The sequence below is a fragment of the Microtus pennsylvanicus genome, chromosome 2 (assembly GCF_037038515.1).
Source record: "Microtus pennsylvanicus isolate mMicPen1 chromosome 2, mMicPen1.hap1, whole genome shotgun sequence".
Classification (NCBI taxonomy): Eukaryota; Metazoa; Chordata; class Mammalia; order Rodentia; family Cricetidae; genus Microtus; species Microtus pennsylvanicus.
In genome coordinates, this window is record NC_134580.1 from 41,593,840 (window position 1) to 41,609,847 (window position 16,008).

At 42.9% G+C, this 16,008-nt stretch overlaps 1 protein-coding gene across 3 annotated transcripts in view; it reads left to right on the forward strand.

Moving 5' to 3' along the window:
* The window catches only part of Adcy8 (adenylate cyclase 8), a 202,269-nt gene extending 188,067 nt beyond the window's left edge, over window positions 1-14,202 (forward strand). For 2 of the 3 annotated variants that reach the window (XM_075960906.1, XM_075960907.1), the window contains exons 14-17: window positions 6,637-6,783; window positions 10,006-10,098; window positions 11,507-11,621; window positions 13,627-14,192. In XM_075960906.1, the coding sequence (XP_075817021.1) occupies window positions 6,637-6,783; window positions 10,006-10,098; window positions 11,507-11,621; window positions 13,627-14,114 (843 nt within the window). In that variant the 3' untranslated portion in view covers window positions 14,115-14,192. Of the gene's footprint in view, window positions 1-6,636; window positions 6,784-10,005; window positions 10,099-11,506; window positions 11,622-13,626 lie in introns of all 3 variants that reach the window. The other variant, XM_075960905.1, reaches the window with a different exon arrangement.
* Window positions 14,203-16,008: the final 1,806 nt, after the last annotated feature.

The following is a 16,008-nucleotide window of genomic DNA, read 5'->3' on the forward strand; positions in this document are numbered from 1 at the left end:
CAGTTAGGAAAAAGCAAGAAGTAGGTGGCAGAGGATAAGATGCATGTCTAGATACATCCCCCAATGGCCCACTTCCTACTTTCTGCAATAGGAATCTAGGAAAGTATAGACCCATCAGTTAGGTTAGGACCCTCCACATCCAGTCAATTCCCAAAGTCCTATTGGCTGGCTCAGGACGTGAGCCCATTAAGGACAGGTCAGTTTTATCCACAATAGGCAGCAATTGTGCAGAGTTGTTTCCACCCCATCTCCAAAGGGACATGGGTGAAAGCAGTTTACCAGAACCAGCGACAAGGCCACAGCCAGCTGCAGTGCATTGGGACAAATAACAAACTGGAGGGGAGCATTTCACTGTGACCAGGTGCCAAGCACAGACACAGTCAGAAACCTTTCACACTTGAAGGAATGAAGGTCAGAGAGTCCACCTTGCTGCCTAAGGTCCTGTGACCACACCTTCAGGGGTTGTCATCTCTTTTTCCACATTGATTTCCTTGGGGAAAGTCCCTATAAAATCTTCCACCTCATCTAATTGTGGCGGATACAGCGAGAAGAGCCGCGGTGACGGTGGCAGGCATTGCTGATGTTATCTCCCCAAGGACCTCTTTGTGTTCAAGATGAAGAAGATTTCTCCTCCCATGCGGCAGGCCCAAGAGTATGGGTTGCCCTACATGTCCCTCGTGAAGATGGGGACACATCACTCTTCATGTTCTATGTCAGCCAGTGAGTAGGTAAACCAAGCCATTCTGGTTCTAATTCCTGAAAAGAAACAAAGGATACCGTTTTGGCCTCTTGTGTATCTAAGCCATCGTCACCTGAGAGCCTGAGCTTGTGCATTTGTCTTCATGTATATTAGTGTCCCTGGACACTCTCTGCACCAGTTGGCATCCAGCCAAGAGGAGAAGTCGCTCCCACCCATCTTTTCCCATTCTTCTCACTTCCCGTAGATGCAACAGTTAGGAGCTGAACTGAGTCCATATTTCTTCAAGTTCAATATTTTTTGTCTAGCATAGATTCCCCCAACGTTAAATCAACTTACCACTCAAATAATGAGCTAAGCAGTTGTAATATTTCTTCATGTTTATCATGGCTAGTATTGCCATCATTCCTAAATGAACACATTATTATTATTTAGTAGCTTGGGCTCTGGAGTCAGACTCTCCAGTTATAAATTTCTGCTCTACCCATTAATCACGATGAGTTTTAAGCAAAATACTTAACCTCAACCTCTCTCATCCTCCCATAGATAAAATAAAGACTTTAATTATATCTGCCTCAAGCAGTTATTGTGAGCATTAAGTAAGATGATCCGGGAAGTGTTCTGTGATGTGCCCGGCATATAAGTGCTCAGTGTTACCATAATTTTATTTTTTAAGAAATGAGAGCAGTGGCTAGAAGGATGTTTAGTAGGTTAAACACCTGCCATGCAAGTGTGAGGAACAGATCTTGAATAACTAGTGCTCACTTAACTTGGATAACTAGTACTCACTTAAATGCCATATAAGCATGGAAATAATGACAGCACTTGGAAAGCAGAGAGAGGGGATCCCTAGAGAAACCTGATGAGTTAGACCAGACACATTGTTGATCTCTCAGTTCAACTGAGAGAACCAGGCTCTGTGAAAACTCCAAATATCAGCCTCATGCCCCCACACACATGTTACACCCCCATGTCCACAGCATGCAAGCATGTACTCATACAGACAAATGTGCATGCATGCAAACATTGGCACACATCACATATACACAAACACATGTAAAATAAAATAAGAAATCAGAGCATTCTGAATGTTGGCAAGACTGAGAAATGGAAAGAAAGAGAAGGGTATGGGAGGGGCTGGGATTCATTAGAACTCCAGTGGGCAGATACTGTTTAAAAAGCTGACCCTATTGATAGGAGTGCAGGTAAACCAGCCCAAGAATGTGAGCATGGGAGAGCTGGTCCAGCCTCTCCTCTGCCATATGGTGGTGTGGGTGGGAGAGAGATGCCCTCCCCTTCTCACCCTCACTGCCTGTGGCAGGTGAGAGAGCTGGCCCTGAGATCATAGAGCAGTAGAGTTGGCCCGCCTTCATCAGCTACAGCCCTCCAGCACTGTGGAGAGGTGCCCCTGCCCCTCTCCTGGGCAACATGGTAGAGCAGGCCCTGATGGCACAAGTGTGGGGGAGCCAACCCTGAGGGCACGAAAGTAAGAGAACTGGCTCTGCCCCCTTGTACATCACTGCAAGGAGTGAACTTGCCAGGGTAATGCTGGAGAGTTCACACTGGTGGTCAGGACAGGGGAGAACTGATGGGTTGACCAACCCCACAATTACCCAGAACCAGAACCAAGATTATGAGTTGACCCGCCCCAGTATCCACCCCATCTATGATCTATGAGAGTATATGAAGGGGCCAGTCCTAAAAGATCAACAGGATATCCAAGAGGACCCAGTGAGGGTCCAGCACTGATAGTGTAGCAGAAACCAGAGGCCTTGAACCAAATCAATGACTCTGCAATGAACACTTGCAAGCCAAGATAAAAGGACATAGTGTTTACTGTGCACCTCACTGTGTCACACCACAACTTCCATGATGAGGATGAGATTTTTTTCTTTTTTCACTTAAATTTTATATTATTTGAGGGGGGGGGCATTGCAAGGACAGAGGGCAGATACGAAGGGATAGTGATGGAGATGGATGATGTCAAAGACACAACAAATAAATAAAAAGAAAGTAAAAAAAATGAAAATAAGCCCTAGTGGGCAGCCATTTTGCACAGTGGAGGCATTTACAACATGGAGAATAAAAAAATGGCTAAGGAGTAGATCTCAGAGGGCAAGATTTTCTCTTTTCTATCTTTAAATAGAAATAGAGATTGTGTGGGCTGAATTGTGCTTCCTCCAAATTCGTGTGTAAGAACTCTAACCCCAAGGACATCAGACCGTAGCTGTCATGGAAGAGGTAGCTGTGTTAAAATGAAGTCAGGAGCAGCCTCCCCTTAGGAACCTTTCGCTGCTGCTCTTCCCTTCTCTGCAGCTCTGCACAGTCGGTCACCAGCCCCCTGTGTCCCTTTGGGTGAAAACTAAATTGATTCACACTTCAAACTCAAGATTGGTGATGAATCGGTGACATAGGCCATGATAGGGGAAGAACTCATGGATATGTGGACTGAAGGAACCCTGGAACCTTCTACCCTGTCTCTTCCACTGATAGCTACATAACCCAAAACAATAGCTCCCCTATCTCACTTCACTCATCTGAGAGATGCGGATAATTAGAAAACTTGGCTGGATTGTTATAGCTCATCAGGTTCATGTGAACATATTTTTCATGTTTTCCCAAAAAGATCAAGAAGTCATTAACTCAGCAACTGGTTGTGAGTATTTGCATAGGGTTCGCATCTTATCACAGGACTGCACAAGACACACAAGATGAGTGGTATATGTAGTTTTGCCCTCATGGGATCCGTGCTTAAAGGAAAACTTAGATGTTAGATGCTGAGGCAAGGAGTGTATTACACAGCTGCCTGTAGCACTTTGAGAACATTAAGCTCAGCCTCCTGCCCCCATTCAAGGGCCCAGAAGTTTCTGCAAAACACATCTCTACATGATTAGTGAAGATAGGAAACAGGAAGTTACTTAGCTAAGCAGCTAACCTCAGGCTAGAAGGAAATTTCCCATCATTGGACAGGTGGCTGAAATAAATGTATTTTATGGTAATGTGGAAACTGTCTGCCTCTTCATTTGGCGTCTTCTGGAAGTAAACCTTGAAAACCAGAACTTAAGAAGTAGCAAATTCCCTGGCAGAGATCTTAGGAAATATAGAATGGAAGAAAGAAGACACTGATTTATGGTGCATTGTTGGATAGATCAGCTACCGAGGTGGGCAATGGAAGCTGAATCTGGCAGTTCAAAGTTACAAGACTCTAGGGGCGAAGGAGAAGGATGCAAAATGCCACTTCCCATCAGCTGTTTGTGGAGACTTGTGATTTAGGGATATTAATCTCCTGCCTCTTAAAAGCTACTGGAAACATGGGCAGAGTGCCCTCTTGTGGCCAAAGAGAGAACTCACAAGACCCACACGTGTTGACAGAAAAGAAGGGTGAGACAATCTCAGGGAGGATACCTGTAATGGTACCTACAACAGGATATGGAAGTAGAAAAGCAGACAATATAACTCGATGGAATAGCACAAACATGCAGGGCTCTGAGTTCAATGCCAATACAAAAACAAAAGTAGAAATGCTTTAGTGTTTTTAGGAGCCCAAAGAATTGCGGATTTCTTGTAGACCCTTATAGGTTAAAGAGTCAGGTGGTATCCAGGCCATGAATATGTACCACAATATGGTGTTAGAACTCTACTTTGAAAGCAACTCTGGGCCACTGGAGGGAGTGAAGACTGGAGGAGTGTGCTCAGTATCCAGTATCATACATTTCCCTTTTAAAAGATCACTTTAGGTGGCATATGGAGAATGCCTTCAAGTAGAACAAGGCAGGAGGCCCTCAAGTAGGAAGCTTTCCTATTAATGGTCAGGTAAGACACTGGAAAGAGCCTTACTTTTAAAATTAGCAACAACACTAAAAGAAGGTCAAGAGGACAGGATCAAAAAAGAGTCAAAAATAACTGATACTCCCTTTGTTGATTTTGCAGCTCTGGTGTTTCTAATAGTAGAAAATGACTGGACAGAGGAAGTCTGAGCTTTAAAGAGAAAAACACAAAGTGTGTAGTATCAGAGTTTACAGAGTGTGAGAACAATCCAGGGTGATCAAAGACCAAGAACTAATCTAGAAATGTGAACTTGGAAACTGCTGTGTGTGAGTGGTGGAGAGGTTGAGCAGAAATGAGATCTTTCAAATGAAGATATCCAAGGTGAACCATCCACTGAGTCACAACAAAATGCTTAAAATAACAGAAGGTTTTTCAAAAGTAAATCCTTAAACAGGACAAGCATAAGAAAATGAGATATTTCACAGAAAGTCAGGAAACACAAGATCCTGAGTGGCCAGCATGCTGAGCTACATGGATGCTCAGTAAGATGGGAACTGGCACATGTGCCCTGATTTTCCCAATTTGAACAACTCCATTGGTTTTATTCCAGCCTGAGCTGTGAATAGCAATAGACAGAGGAGAAAGATAGCTTTAAAATTATCAAAGCCAGGATAAGAAAGACTGGTTGACAGACACAAGTATCTGCAAGATTCAGGGCATGCTGTTCTTTCTCGTAGAAGACAGAGAGTGGGGACCAGCGTGAAGAAGGCAGGAGTAAAACATAAGAAAAAAGTAAGACATAAACCAGGGGTGGTAAAGGTGCTGGAGTTGAAGGGGAAAGGATGAATGATTACATATGTATGTGTATGCATGAGGACTCAAGCCAAGGAGAGTTACTACCCAGCCACAGCTTTCTCAGTGAGGTGGGAGAAAGATTATCTACAGAGAAGGGTGATGCGGTGGGTTAAGGTGAATGATGAAACTCTAGACCAGTCATTGAGAAGAATAGAACTGGTCAAAGACACAATGTTCAGAAGTGTTGGCTCAGCGGAGGTTGAAGACCACATGTTTTTTTTTAATTATCATAAATCATGTGATGAATCTGTGAGAATGATCCAAGGGTTGGAACATTTGTATCCCTCCAAATTTTCTAAGGTATATATTTCTGGGCATGCCCTAGTAACTTATTTTCTCCAGCTAGGTTTCACCTTCTGATGGAGGAAGGTCATTGGTTAAATAAAAAGAAACTGCTTGACCCTCATTGGTTAGAAGATAGGTGGGAGGAGTAAAAAGAACAGAACGCTGGGAGGAAGAGGAAGTGAGCTCAGACTCCACAGCTCTCCTCTCGGGAGCAGACGTCTCAGAGAGATGCCGTGCTCCCTGCTCCCGGGAAGATGCACATGATGAAGCTCCGACCCAGGATGGACGTAGGCTAGAATCTTCCCGGTAAGACCGGTGCTACACAGATGATAAGAAATGGGCTAGTCCAGGTGCGAGAGTTAGCCTAGAAGAGGCTAGATAGAAATGGGCCAAGCAGTGTTTAAATGAATACAGTTTGTGTGTTGTTATTTCGGGCATAAGCTAGCCAAGCAGGCGGCCGGGGCCCCGCCACTCTTATGTCAACAAACTTCTATTCCCCTTCACCTCCCAATAACACCATCCTATCAATAAAAAAAGGGTTAATTCATGAAGACAGAGCCCTCATGATCCAGGGTACCTTTTAATGACTAAATCCACCAGTCCATGACTGGTGGACCAAGGAGTTAACAATGAAGCTGTTGGAAGAGACTTTGTGTCCAACACAAACCAGATTAGTGTGCTTATTAACGAGTTCCAAGAGAACTTCCTTGCTCCTTCTGGCACATGTGGACATAGCTAGGACGGACCATCTTTGGGCCAGAAAGTGGCTCCACATTATACACTAAGTATGCTGAATACTTACGAGCACCCAGAACATAAGAAATACATTGGTGGTTTATAATCTTTCCAGACTGATGCATTTGGTTATGGTAGCTTGGGGGTCCTGAGACATACAGTGCTAACTTATAGTGCCTGAAATCTCATATTTTTTGTCCTGCCACAGGATTCCTGTCTGCCAGGTCCTTATGTACAGGTAGCCCCATTGCAGAACTTGAACTCTGATGATTATTTCTACCTCCTCTCTTCCCTAGGAACTATATTCACAATCCTATGATGCCGTTGGGGTGATGTTTGCTTCCATTCCTGGATTTGCAGACTTTTACTCTCAGACGGAAATGAACAACCAGGGCGTGGAATGTCTGCGCTTGCTGAATGAGATCATCGCGGACTTTGATGAGGTAAGTCTAAGCATCAGAACTCTAGAGTATATTTCAAACACAAACATGTATTAGATTGTTTGATTTTCTAAATTTCCATCTGAATATACTGATGTCTTGATAAATGTATAAAATGTAGACTAGTTAAGTCAATCAACATATTTATCACCCCCACATTGTGGTAAAAAAAAAAACATGAAATGTAACCTCTTGAAGATAGAATACAATACATCATTTACTTTAGTCACTGTCTTAGTTAGGGTTTCTACTGCTGTGAAGAAACACCATAAGCATGGCAACTCTTGTAAAGCAAAACATTTAATTGGGGTGACTTGCTTACATTCACAGGTTTTGTTCATTATCAACATGGTGGGACATGGCAGCATGCAGGCAGACATGGTACTGGAGAAGTAGCTGAGAGCTCTATACTTGCAGGCAACAGGAAGTGGTCTGAGTGTTACACTGAGTGAAGCTTGAGCAAAAGAAACCTCAAAGCTCATTCCCACAGTGACACGCTTCCTCAATTAAGGGTGCACCTACTCCAACAATGCCAAACTTCCTAATAGTGCCACTCCCCTTGGGGTCATTTTCTTTCAAATCACCACAGTCACCAGAGTGTGCAATGGTCTCTAGAACATCTCCTTCTGTCTACTTAAAACATTTTGCCCTGTAACTATATCTCCATATCTCCACTTCACATTAGCTCTCTGTTGGCTACTATTAACAACCACTCTACTCTCTGCTACTGAGTTTTGCATATTATGATCCCATATATATGTGAAATCTCAGAGTGTCCTGCCTGGTTCCCACAGTCATTAAGTCCCAAAGAAATCACACAAAGGTCTACATTAACTATAAACTTATTGGCTCATTAGCTCAGGCTTCTTATTAACTCTTATAACTTATATTACCCCATTATTCTTGTCTATGTTAGCCACATGGCTTGGTACCTTTTTCGGTGAGGCAGTTACATCTTGCTTGCTCTGTGGTTGGGTCTGGAATGCAGAGTAAGTTTTCTTCTTCCCAGAATTCTCCTGTTCTCATTTCTCGCCTCTACTTCCTGTTGGTTGTCCTACCAATGCTACCTACCTGGCTACTGACCAATCAGCATTTTATTAAAATACAATTGACAGGCTACAAACCATTGTCCCACAACACTTCTTCCCCCCACACACTTTTTTTAAGGAACGAGAACTCTGAATCTAATATTTGTTTAGCTTTTCTCCTGACCATTATCCATAACAACTTGTAACCAACATTCTAAACAAAGAAAAATATCCATAGTCCAATTTTGGGGAATGTGCACATTGTTTTCCAGGCTACTTCCTGCCGGTTGGGGACACTAATAATCTTATGGGGACCTAAAGAAAATTTATAATTATCATCAAGTCATGACTGGCATATCCTGTGAGGCTTGATCATCTCAGGCAGCAGTCTTGAATCTGTTCTGGATGTAGACATCTGGGCCATCTGCTCCTACCAGAGATTTCTCAAGTGGTCTTCCTTGATCAAACCTGATTTTTCTTAATTTAGAATGAATCCACAGCCTCTCATTTCCTGTGGAAACAAAAGCAAAACCTCTTCTCCAAAGTAACATACCTATTGACTTCAATTTTAAAGTCAAGGTATTTTCAAAGTACCTATCTTGGATTAATTCAGCAGCATTTATAAACAAATATTTTTTGGCAGCTGTTGTTCCTTCCTCAGCATTCAAACAATTCAAAGAGAACATAATAACATACAGTATCCTGACTCTCTGTGTATTTTTCATCTTTACATGGCTTTATATTAATCTCTATTTCTTTTATTTTTATTTTGTAATTTTTGGCTTTTTGAGAGATGGTTTTTCTGTGTATCTTTGTCCTGAAACTCACTCTGTGGACCAGGCTGTCCTTGAACTCACAGAGATCTGTGTGCCCCTGCCTCCCAAGTGCTGGGATTAAAGGTGTGTGCCACCACACCGAACTACTCTCTTTCTTTCTTTTATATTTTAAGGATTTTAACCTTCTTCATTTCTCTCCCAAGCCTGCATATATTTTTAACACACTGTAAACCATTTAGAGGTTTTTTCTTCTTTGAATCTATCTTTACTATATATCTTTTTTTGAACATGTGAGTCTATAATTTGCTAAGCAATATAGGTAGGTTTAAAGCCATGGCTTTGACAGCTGGATCCCACCCCATTCTTTTGCTGTCTGAGATTCCAGCCTTCAGACATAAACTCATGCCTATTTCATCTATCACATCTGCCTATGCAAGTCCAGCACTTGAGACCCTATGAATTTTATGGTCTTAAAAGGAGGCAAAGTGTTAGAGAACTGAGAGGTGCTAACATCAGGTCTTGGCAGAGGTCTGTTCCCTCTAGAGCAATGGTTCTCAAATTGTAGGTTGTGACCCCTTTGGGTCACGTATCAGATATCCTGCATATCATATGTTTATATTATGATTCATAATAACAGCAGAAAAATAGTTATGAAGTAGCAATAAAAATAATTTTATGATTGGTGGTCACAACACCATAAGAAACTGAATTAAAGGAGTGCAGCATTAGGAAGGTGGAAAACCACTGATCTAGAGGCTCCAGGGAAGAATTTATTTCTTGTTATTTTTTTTAACTTTCAGAGGCTCATGGCTCCTTCCCTCTATAAAGTCTTGCTGGGCTCACTGAAAACTGACTTTGGCTCTGTGTAGATTTAGAAGGCACTGAAGGGTTCTGCACTAAGCAGGGGCATGTTCTGACTCACTCATAAATAATATCACCTGGCCTCTATGCTGGGGGAGAGGAGGCAAGGATAGCAGTGGGCACAACTGAATGCTAACTGTGCCTTAGACCTGTGACTTAGAGTAGGGTACTGCCAGGGAAAAGTCAGAGTGGTAACATTCTAAGTAGATGCTTGGAAGTAAACCCCAAAAGATTTGTTGACTGATTGGGGAACATATTTATGTCTTATTGAAGCTTATCAAATACCCTTGGTTATTCCAGGATTCACTGAAACAGTCAAGAGAATTTAGACACACCTGTCTGACACTTAGTAAATGCTAATAAACATGGATTGACTGATTGAATGTGTGACCCTCAGAGAGAAAAGATGCCACATCAAAGCTACTCAACCATTTTAGTTAGGCCTTTCCCCATGGTGGGTGCAGGTCCCATATTCAGGAGCTCCAGGCTCTGAGAGCCTTCTTGAGTTTACACAGCTGTGTGAACTCAAGGACTAACACCATGACCTGGATCCATTGCAGCTGCTTGGGGAGGACCGGTTTCAAGACATAGAGAAGATCAAGACCATTGGCAGCACATACATGGCTGTCTCAGGACTGTCACCAGAGAAACAGGTAAGGTCTCCTTGGACTTCGCCACACCTGTGCATGTGCCTGACTGTTGTCCTATGCTAAGGATGGCTTGACGAACAGCGGTAAGGAAATCTAAACTTGGCTCTCATGGTTACGGGGTGACATTCACTCTTGGGAAAAGAGGTTTGCTGAATGAGGTACTGCTTTTCTGTTAAAAATCTTCCAGGCTTCATTCTAAATTTCTCTGTTCGTTTGAACAAAAATCTGTACAAAGAAATATCTTGACTCTGATTTAGCTGTGGGTATCACAAAACCCCCTAATACCTATCCGTTTCCTTATTCTTACTTTCATTTTAACCTTCAAAAGCTGTTATGCAGTGGTGGTGGTAGTGATGGTAGAGGTGATAATACAGGTTGGGGGTTGGGTAGTAGCTTTGAAAATTATGGGCACCAGTGTTGATGGGTATACTAACTTCTACCTTCCGGGGCTAATGGGTTAGTTATTTGAGACAGCTTTCATGTTCCCCATATAAAGCCTGTAATCTTGCAATAACTCAGCAGGAGTTATGAGTTTGCATCAATATCATGGGGAAGATGAAGTCCTCATTAAGTCATGATTGCACTTAAGCTTTTTGTGCATATTTTTATTAAAGGGAGAGACTCTAAGCACAGCTATGTGAGATGAAAGCCACACTGGTATTACAAGTGTGGCCCTCAATAGCAGGAGTTAGAAAACAAGTGCCTCCAGGCCACATCCGACCCACTACCAATGTTTGTAAATAAAGTTTTATTGTACACAAACATTTCCATTTATTTCTATTTTATCTTTTGCTTCTTTACAACCCAAATGACAATGTTGAATACAACAAGGACCAGATTTATCTGATGCTTGGCCTTTGCTTGAACTACCGATCTCTGTAGGGTCCCAAATTCTCTCACACACAATTTCATTCAACTATGAAGAGGTAGACAGGACCAACAAAGCTTCGCCTCACTTTACAGATTTGGAAACCGTGGTAAAGAGGCTCACTCTGCACGTCTCTCAGGGATTTCGCAAATATGCACGGGAAAGTCACTTAACTGGATACTGTGAGCATTTCAGACTCACAGACAGTTTGGGGACTGGAAAGTCTCCATGTACAAGAATAGGAACATGTCCAGATGGGCGTTGATCCAATACATGCACAGCAGTGTGCATACTCAGGAATCCATAATGCAGCAAGCTTCCGATGTGAAGGAAAGATGTGATGGTGACCACAGACTATAGTGTTAATTGAATCCTCTGTGATCTTGTGTTTCTCGGATACTGATGGCTTGAGAGTCTAGGGACTCGCTTCCATAGTTGTTTCCTCCAAAAGGAGTGTGCAGTTGGGGTTAGATTGCAAAACCTTTGCTGGAGATATCAAACGTCTGTAAACCTGAATGAATCCTTCTCTCATATTCTCTCCAGCAATGTGACGATAAATGGGGGCACCTGTGTGCCCTGGCTGACTTCTCTCTTGCCCTGGCCGAAAGCATACAGGAGATCAACAAGCATTCGTTCAACAATTTTGAACTCCGAATTGGTGAGTTGCAGCTCAAGGTGGAGACCTCATTGAGCCAAGTGTCTTTGTTCCATCAGCCCCTCCCTGTCCTGGGCATCCATCCAGGAGAGCTTTTGTTTGCAAAATGCATGAGACTCTGTATGACCCTGACAAGGACAGGAACGGAGTCAACTCAGGCCTTTCTGGGCTTCCTTGTCCTAGATGCTGGCAGCGAGGCAAGATTCTGTTCCATGCAGAAGCACAAAGCAAACACTAGGCTGGCCTCTCCAACTTACCTGTCTAGCACCCTCGCCACCTATACAAAGGCATGCTTAGAAAGGCAGCTAATGACCCAGGAATCACATAATTCTGACTTTTTCATGCTACTCAAAGCTGGTAGTCAATGTATTACTCACTGCCTTTTCTGGATAACGCCTCAGAAAACAGCAGGATTTACCTCTAAGGCTATCACATACTGTATCATGCCAGAGACAGGTAGAAAGGAGCAGTTTCTCAGCCATGCAATCTCCTTCCATGGAAGGGACAGACACTCCTTGATCAAAGTAGCCACACAGTAATCACTGTGATTGAATAATAATCCTCCGTATTTGCATGATTTGTCCATTTCTCCTTCATCTCTTCTGGGCTTTCAGGAGCCTCCAGAAGTCCAGGCTGAGAGCACAGGCTCTAGCTCACATTTGCATTTTGTAGATGAAGACACTCGATCCTAAATCAGAGTCACTAGCCTAACATCACACCGCACAGCCATGCAGGCATGCCAGCAGCAGCTTCAATGAGCCTGACTCTGAGATGAGCGGCATTCGGGCTACCCAATGAGAGTTAAAAACAACTTTCGCTGCTGTCCTCGTGCTGTAACTGATGGGCCACTTTATTTCATTAGGTTCTCCCTTAGCAGCCTGCAAGAAAAGAAAGGCAGAGGTTTATAGAAATATCAATATCTGTTCCTCAGATCAGAGGAATGTCACATGGTTTTGTTCTTTGAAATAAGGATTTATATTTATGGTTTTGATCTATGGATAGGATGTTTGAAGGCTTGATCCTACAGTTCTCATCAATCTCTTGTCCTTTTCTGAAATCATTGACTTCACAACTGAACCAAGAATCAAAAAAGAATATTAGCCCTGAAAAGGGAAATGGTCTAAGTAAATTCCAAAGACATTGGTGAGATCAGGGCTACCCCTTGATGTGACATATTAAATAGCCAGTGTCGTTTCATCGATCTTCAGAATGAGAAGCTTTAGATCCCCACTGGACTGAGCGTCTCAGTCTGTGTTCCATGTCTGTTATAGCCAACTCTGTGACTTTGTGCACAACGCCAAGACTTTCTCCACCTCAGCTTTCTCGTGTGTTGGCTAGACCCTGCATGATCACCCCTACTGCCTGTGACCTTACAGAAATCATATGAGAGTCAAATGACATAATATCTCTCAAGGTTTTAAAAAGCTAATTGTCATTGTGATTCCTGCGTCTTCTCCAGCTGGTGTGTGTGTGTGTGTGTGTGTGTTGTGTATATAGTGTGTAATGTCTAAATGTATGTATAAATGTGTTGGGTATAATGCACAGTGTATAGTATAGTAGATAGTGTATAGTGTAGTGCCCTAGATAGTGTGTAGTGTATGTGTGCATGTATAATGTAGTATATATAGTGTGTATGTATGATCTGCCCAAGCTCTCAGGGCACTGTGTAAGCCACAAAAGATCCCAGGGCCCTGAGTCCTGGTCAGCACTTTGATCATCCCACATCCAAGATAAGTCTATGTGCATGTGGGATCGAGCCTCTTCTGTCGATCACTCTCTGGCAGTAGCTTTACTCATATTTCTTCACATGAACTTCCTTCCATATTCCAACCCATAGATAGGTGATGTGAGGTTCACATAAGTTAAACAACTCACCCAGGTCACTCACTGAGGTAGGAGCTGGACTATGCTATTCCCCCAAGTGACATACCTATTACTTCCTGGTATGTCCAGACACCTAACTGTTCTTCCTCTACCTTACGTCTTGCTCTTTTGTGTTCTTTCATAGGCATCAGCCATGGCTCAGTGGTAGCAGGTGTGATTGGCGCTAAGAAACCACAGTATGACATTTGGGGTAAAACTGTGAACTTGGCAAGTCGAATGGACAGCACAGGGGTGAGTGGCCGGATCCAAGTTCCAGAGGAGACTTATCTTATCCTGAAGGACCAGGGCTTTGCCTTTGATTATCGAGGAGAGATCTATGTGAAGGGGATCAGTGAGCAAGAAGGAAAAATCAAAACATACTTTCTCCTCGGAAGAGTCCAACCCAACCCATTCATCTTGCCCCCAAGGAGACTGCCCGGGCAATACTCTCTGGCTGCAGTTGTCCTTGGCCTTGTCCAGTCTCTCAACCGGCAAAGGCAGAAGCAACTACTCAATGAGAACAGCAACACGGGCATCATCAAAGGCCATTACAACCGGCGGACTTTGTTAACACCCAGTGGGCCGGAGCCTGGAGCACAAGCTGAAGGCACCGACAAATCCGATTTGCCATAAAAGCATTTTCTTTGTGTTTCTTTCTCTTTTTTTGTATTTCTTTTATATATAAAATAAATATACTAATAAAAGGTTTAATTTTTTTTAGAACAAGGATGGTTTCATTGGTCTTTGAATACACCAGATCAACTACACAACTTGAGGTTCTCCTCATTCACCGCCCTCTTACTAACCACTTCTTATACGCAAGAGACCAAAATTCTTCCCACCTAAATTAGAAAAGGGACTTTGTAAATAGAGCCTTGATGTTATTGGGGGCCTAATAACAACTTACATTTTTTTTTAAATCTAACCTTGTATTAGGCCAAGTATTATGTCAAGTTCTAACACAAGGGCCTCGTAACCCTTACGATATCTATGCATTCCTCAGTTGATATTTTTGAGCTCCTGCACTATGCCTAAGCTGTTCCATGTCCCAGAGAAATTCTGGCAAAAGTATTTTCCACATGGAGTGAACATTCTGCTTGGGAACAACAGACATTGTTATTAAAGCAATACACAATCTACTTTCAGATGGGCATGGAAGCAATGAAAAGGTTAAATGTGGGGCTAGAAGGGAGGTTCTGTGGTTAAGAAGGCTTACTGCCCTTCCAGAGGACCCAATCTCTGTTCCCAACACCTTGTCCGATAGCTCACAACTGCCTATAATTCCAGTTCTAGGGGATATCACCCCTCTTCTGGCTTCCTTGAGCACCTATACACACAGGCCATACACTCATACAGACGCCAACACAAACACCTAAAAATGTTTTAAGTTATTGGGGGTCAGGGATTGAACTGAGTACCAGCGATAGCCTTTTGAGGACATGATATTAAATGTTAACTCTCAATCATGGGACAGTGGAAGCTATGTGAAGTGACAGAAGGGATGTGAACCAATGGGCCTTCAAGTGCCAGCTCCCTGGGGTGGGTTTGACTAGGAGGAACAATTAGAAAGTCAGCTAGTGAGGTTAGAAGCTGGTTTCCTGGGGAGACTGTTTCTCACCCTCTTCTCTCGTGAACACAGGCTGCAAGGAAAGTGTCACACAAATGAGAAAACTGGAAAATGCCAAAGGCTTTGATAGTTCACCTAGCTTGTTAAAGAAACAGCTTCAGAACCATATGAATCAATAAACACTCACTGCTGTAACTAACGAGCACCAAGCTTAGTTACTAAAGCCCAATAGAAGATTGATTTGTTGTAGCTGGAAGATTTTATCCAGAATACGCTCTTGATTCAGTGATGCCAGACCCAGAGCTAAAACAGAGAAACAAACACTCCAACTGTGGTCTGTGAGGTTTGGATTCATTCAGGACTCCATCAAACCAGAAGCAAGACACTGAGTCTCCAAGAAATCTACCAGGTAGACATCTGGCTTGTGATCCATCATTCAATCTCAAAACACCAAATGCCCCCCATAGGGGACCCAGAGAGCTTCATCCTCTCCCCTATGGGGTCAAAACAACTGCTACCATTTGCTTTGTGTTCTGTGATACTAGGGAAAGTAGGGATGGGATTAACTGAGTCAAAAGGCAATTCCACAAACTGAATCTTGCCTCTATCACTTCCAAGTATGGTACCAAGCATGTGGCACAAACCCTGCACACCTATGATCACAAAGGAAGCTGTGGTGATTTGGAATTTTGAAGCTTTTAAATGTAAGGAAGATAGTAACAATATCAAAAAGCCCAACACAATACTGTGGCCATGTTCTGAACCATCCTGTTTAGCTTACAATCTAGGGTCATCTAGGAAAGGAATCTTAATTCATGGATTGTCCGGATCAGATACAGGTGTGTCTATGGGTTTATTGGAGAGGTCTTTATTGTTAATTGATGTAGGAGCTCGAGATCATTGTGGGCATTCCCTGGACAGATGAATCTGGGCTGGAGAAGAAAGGTCTCTGAGCTTGAG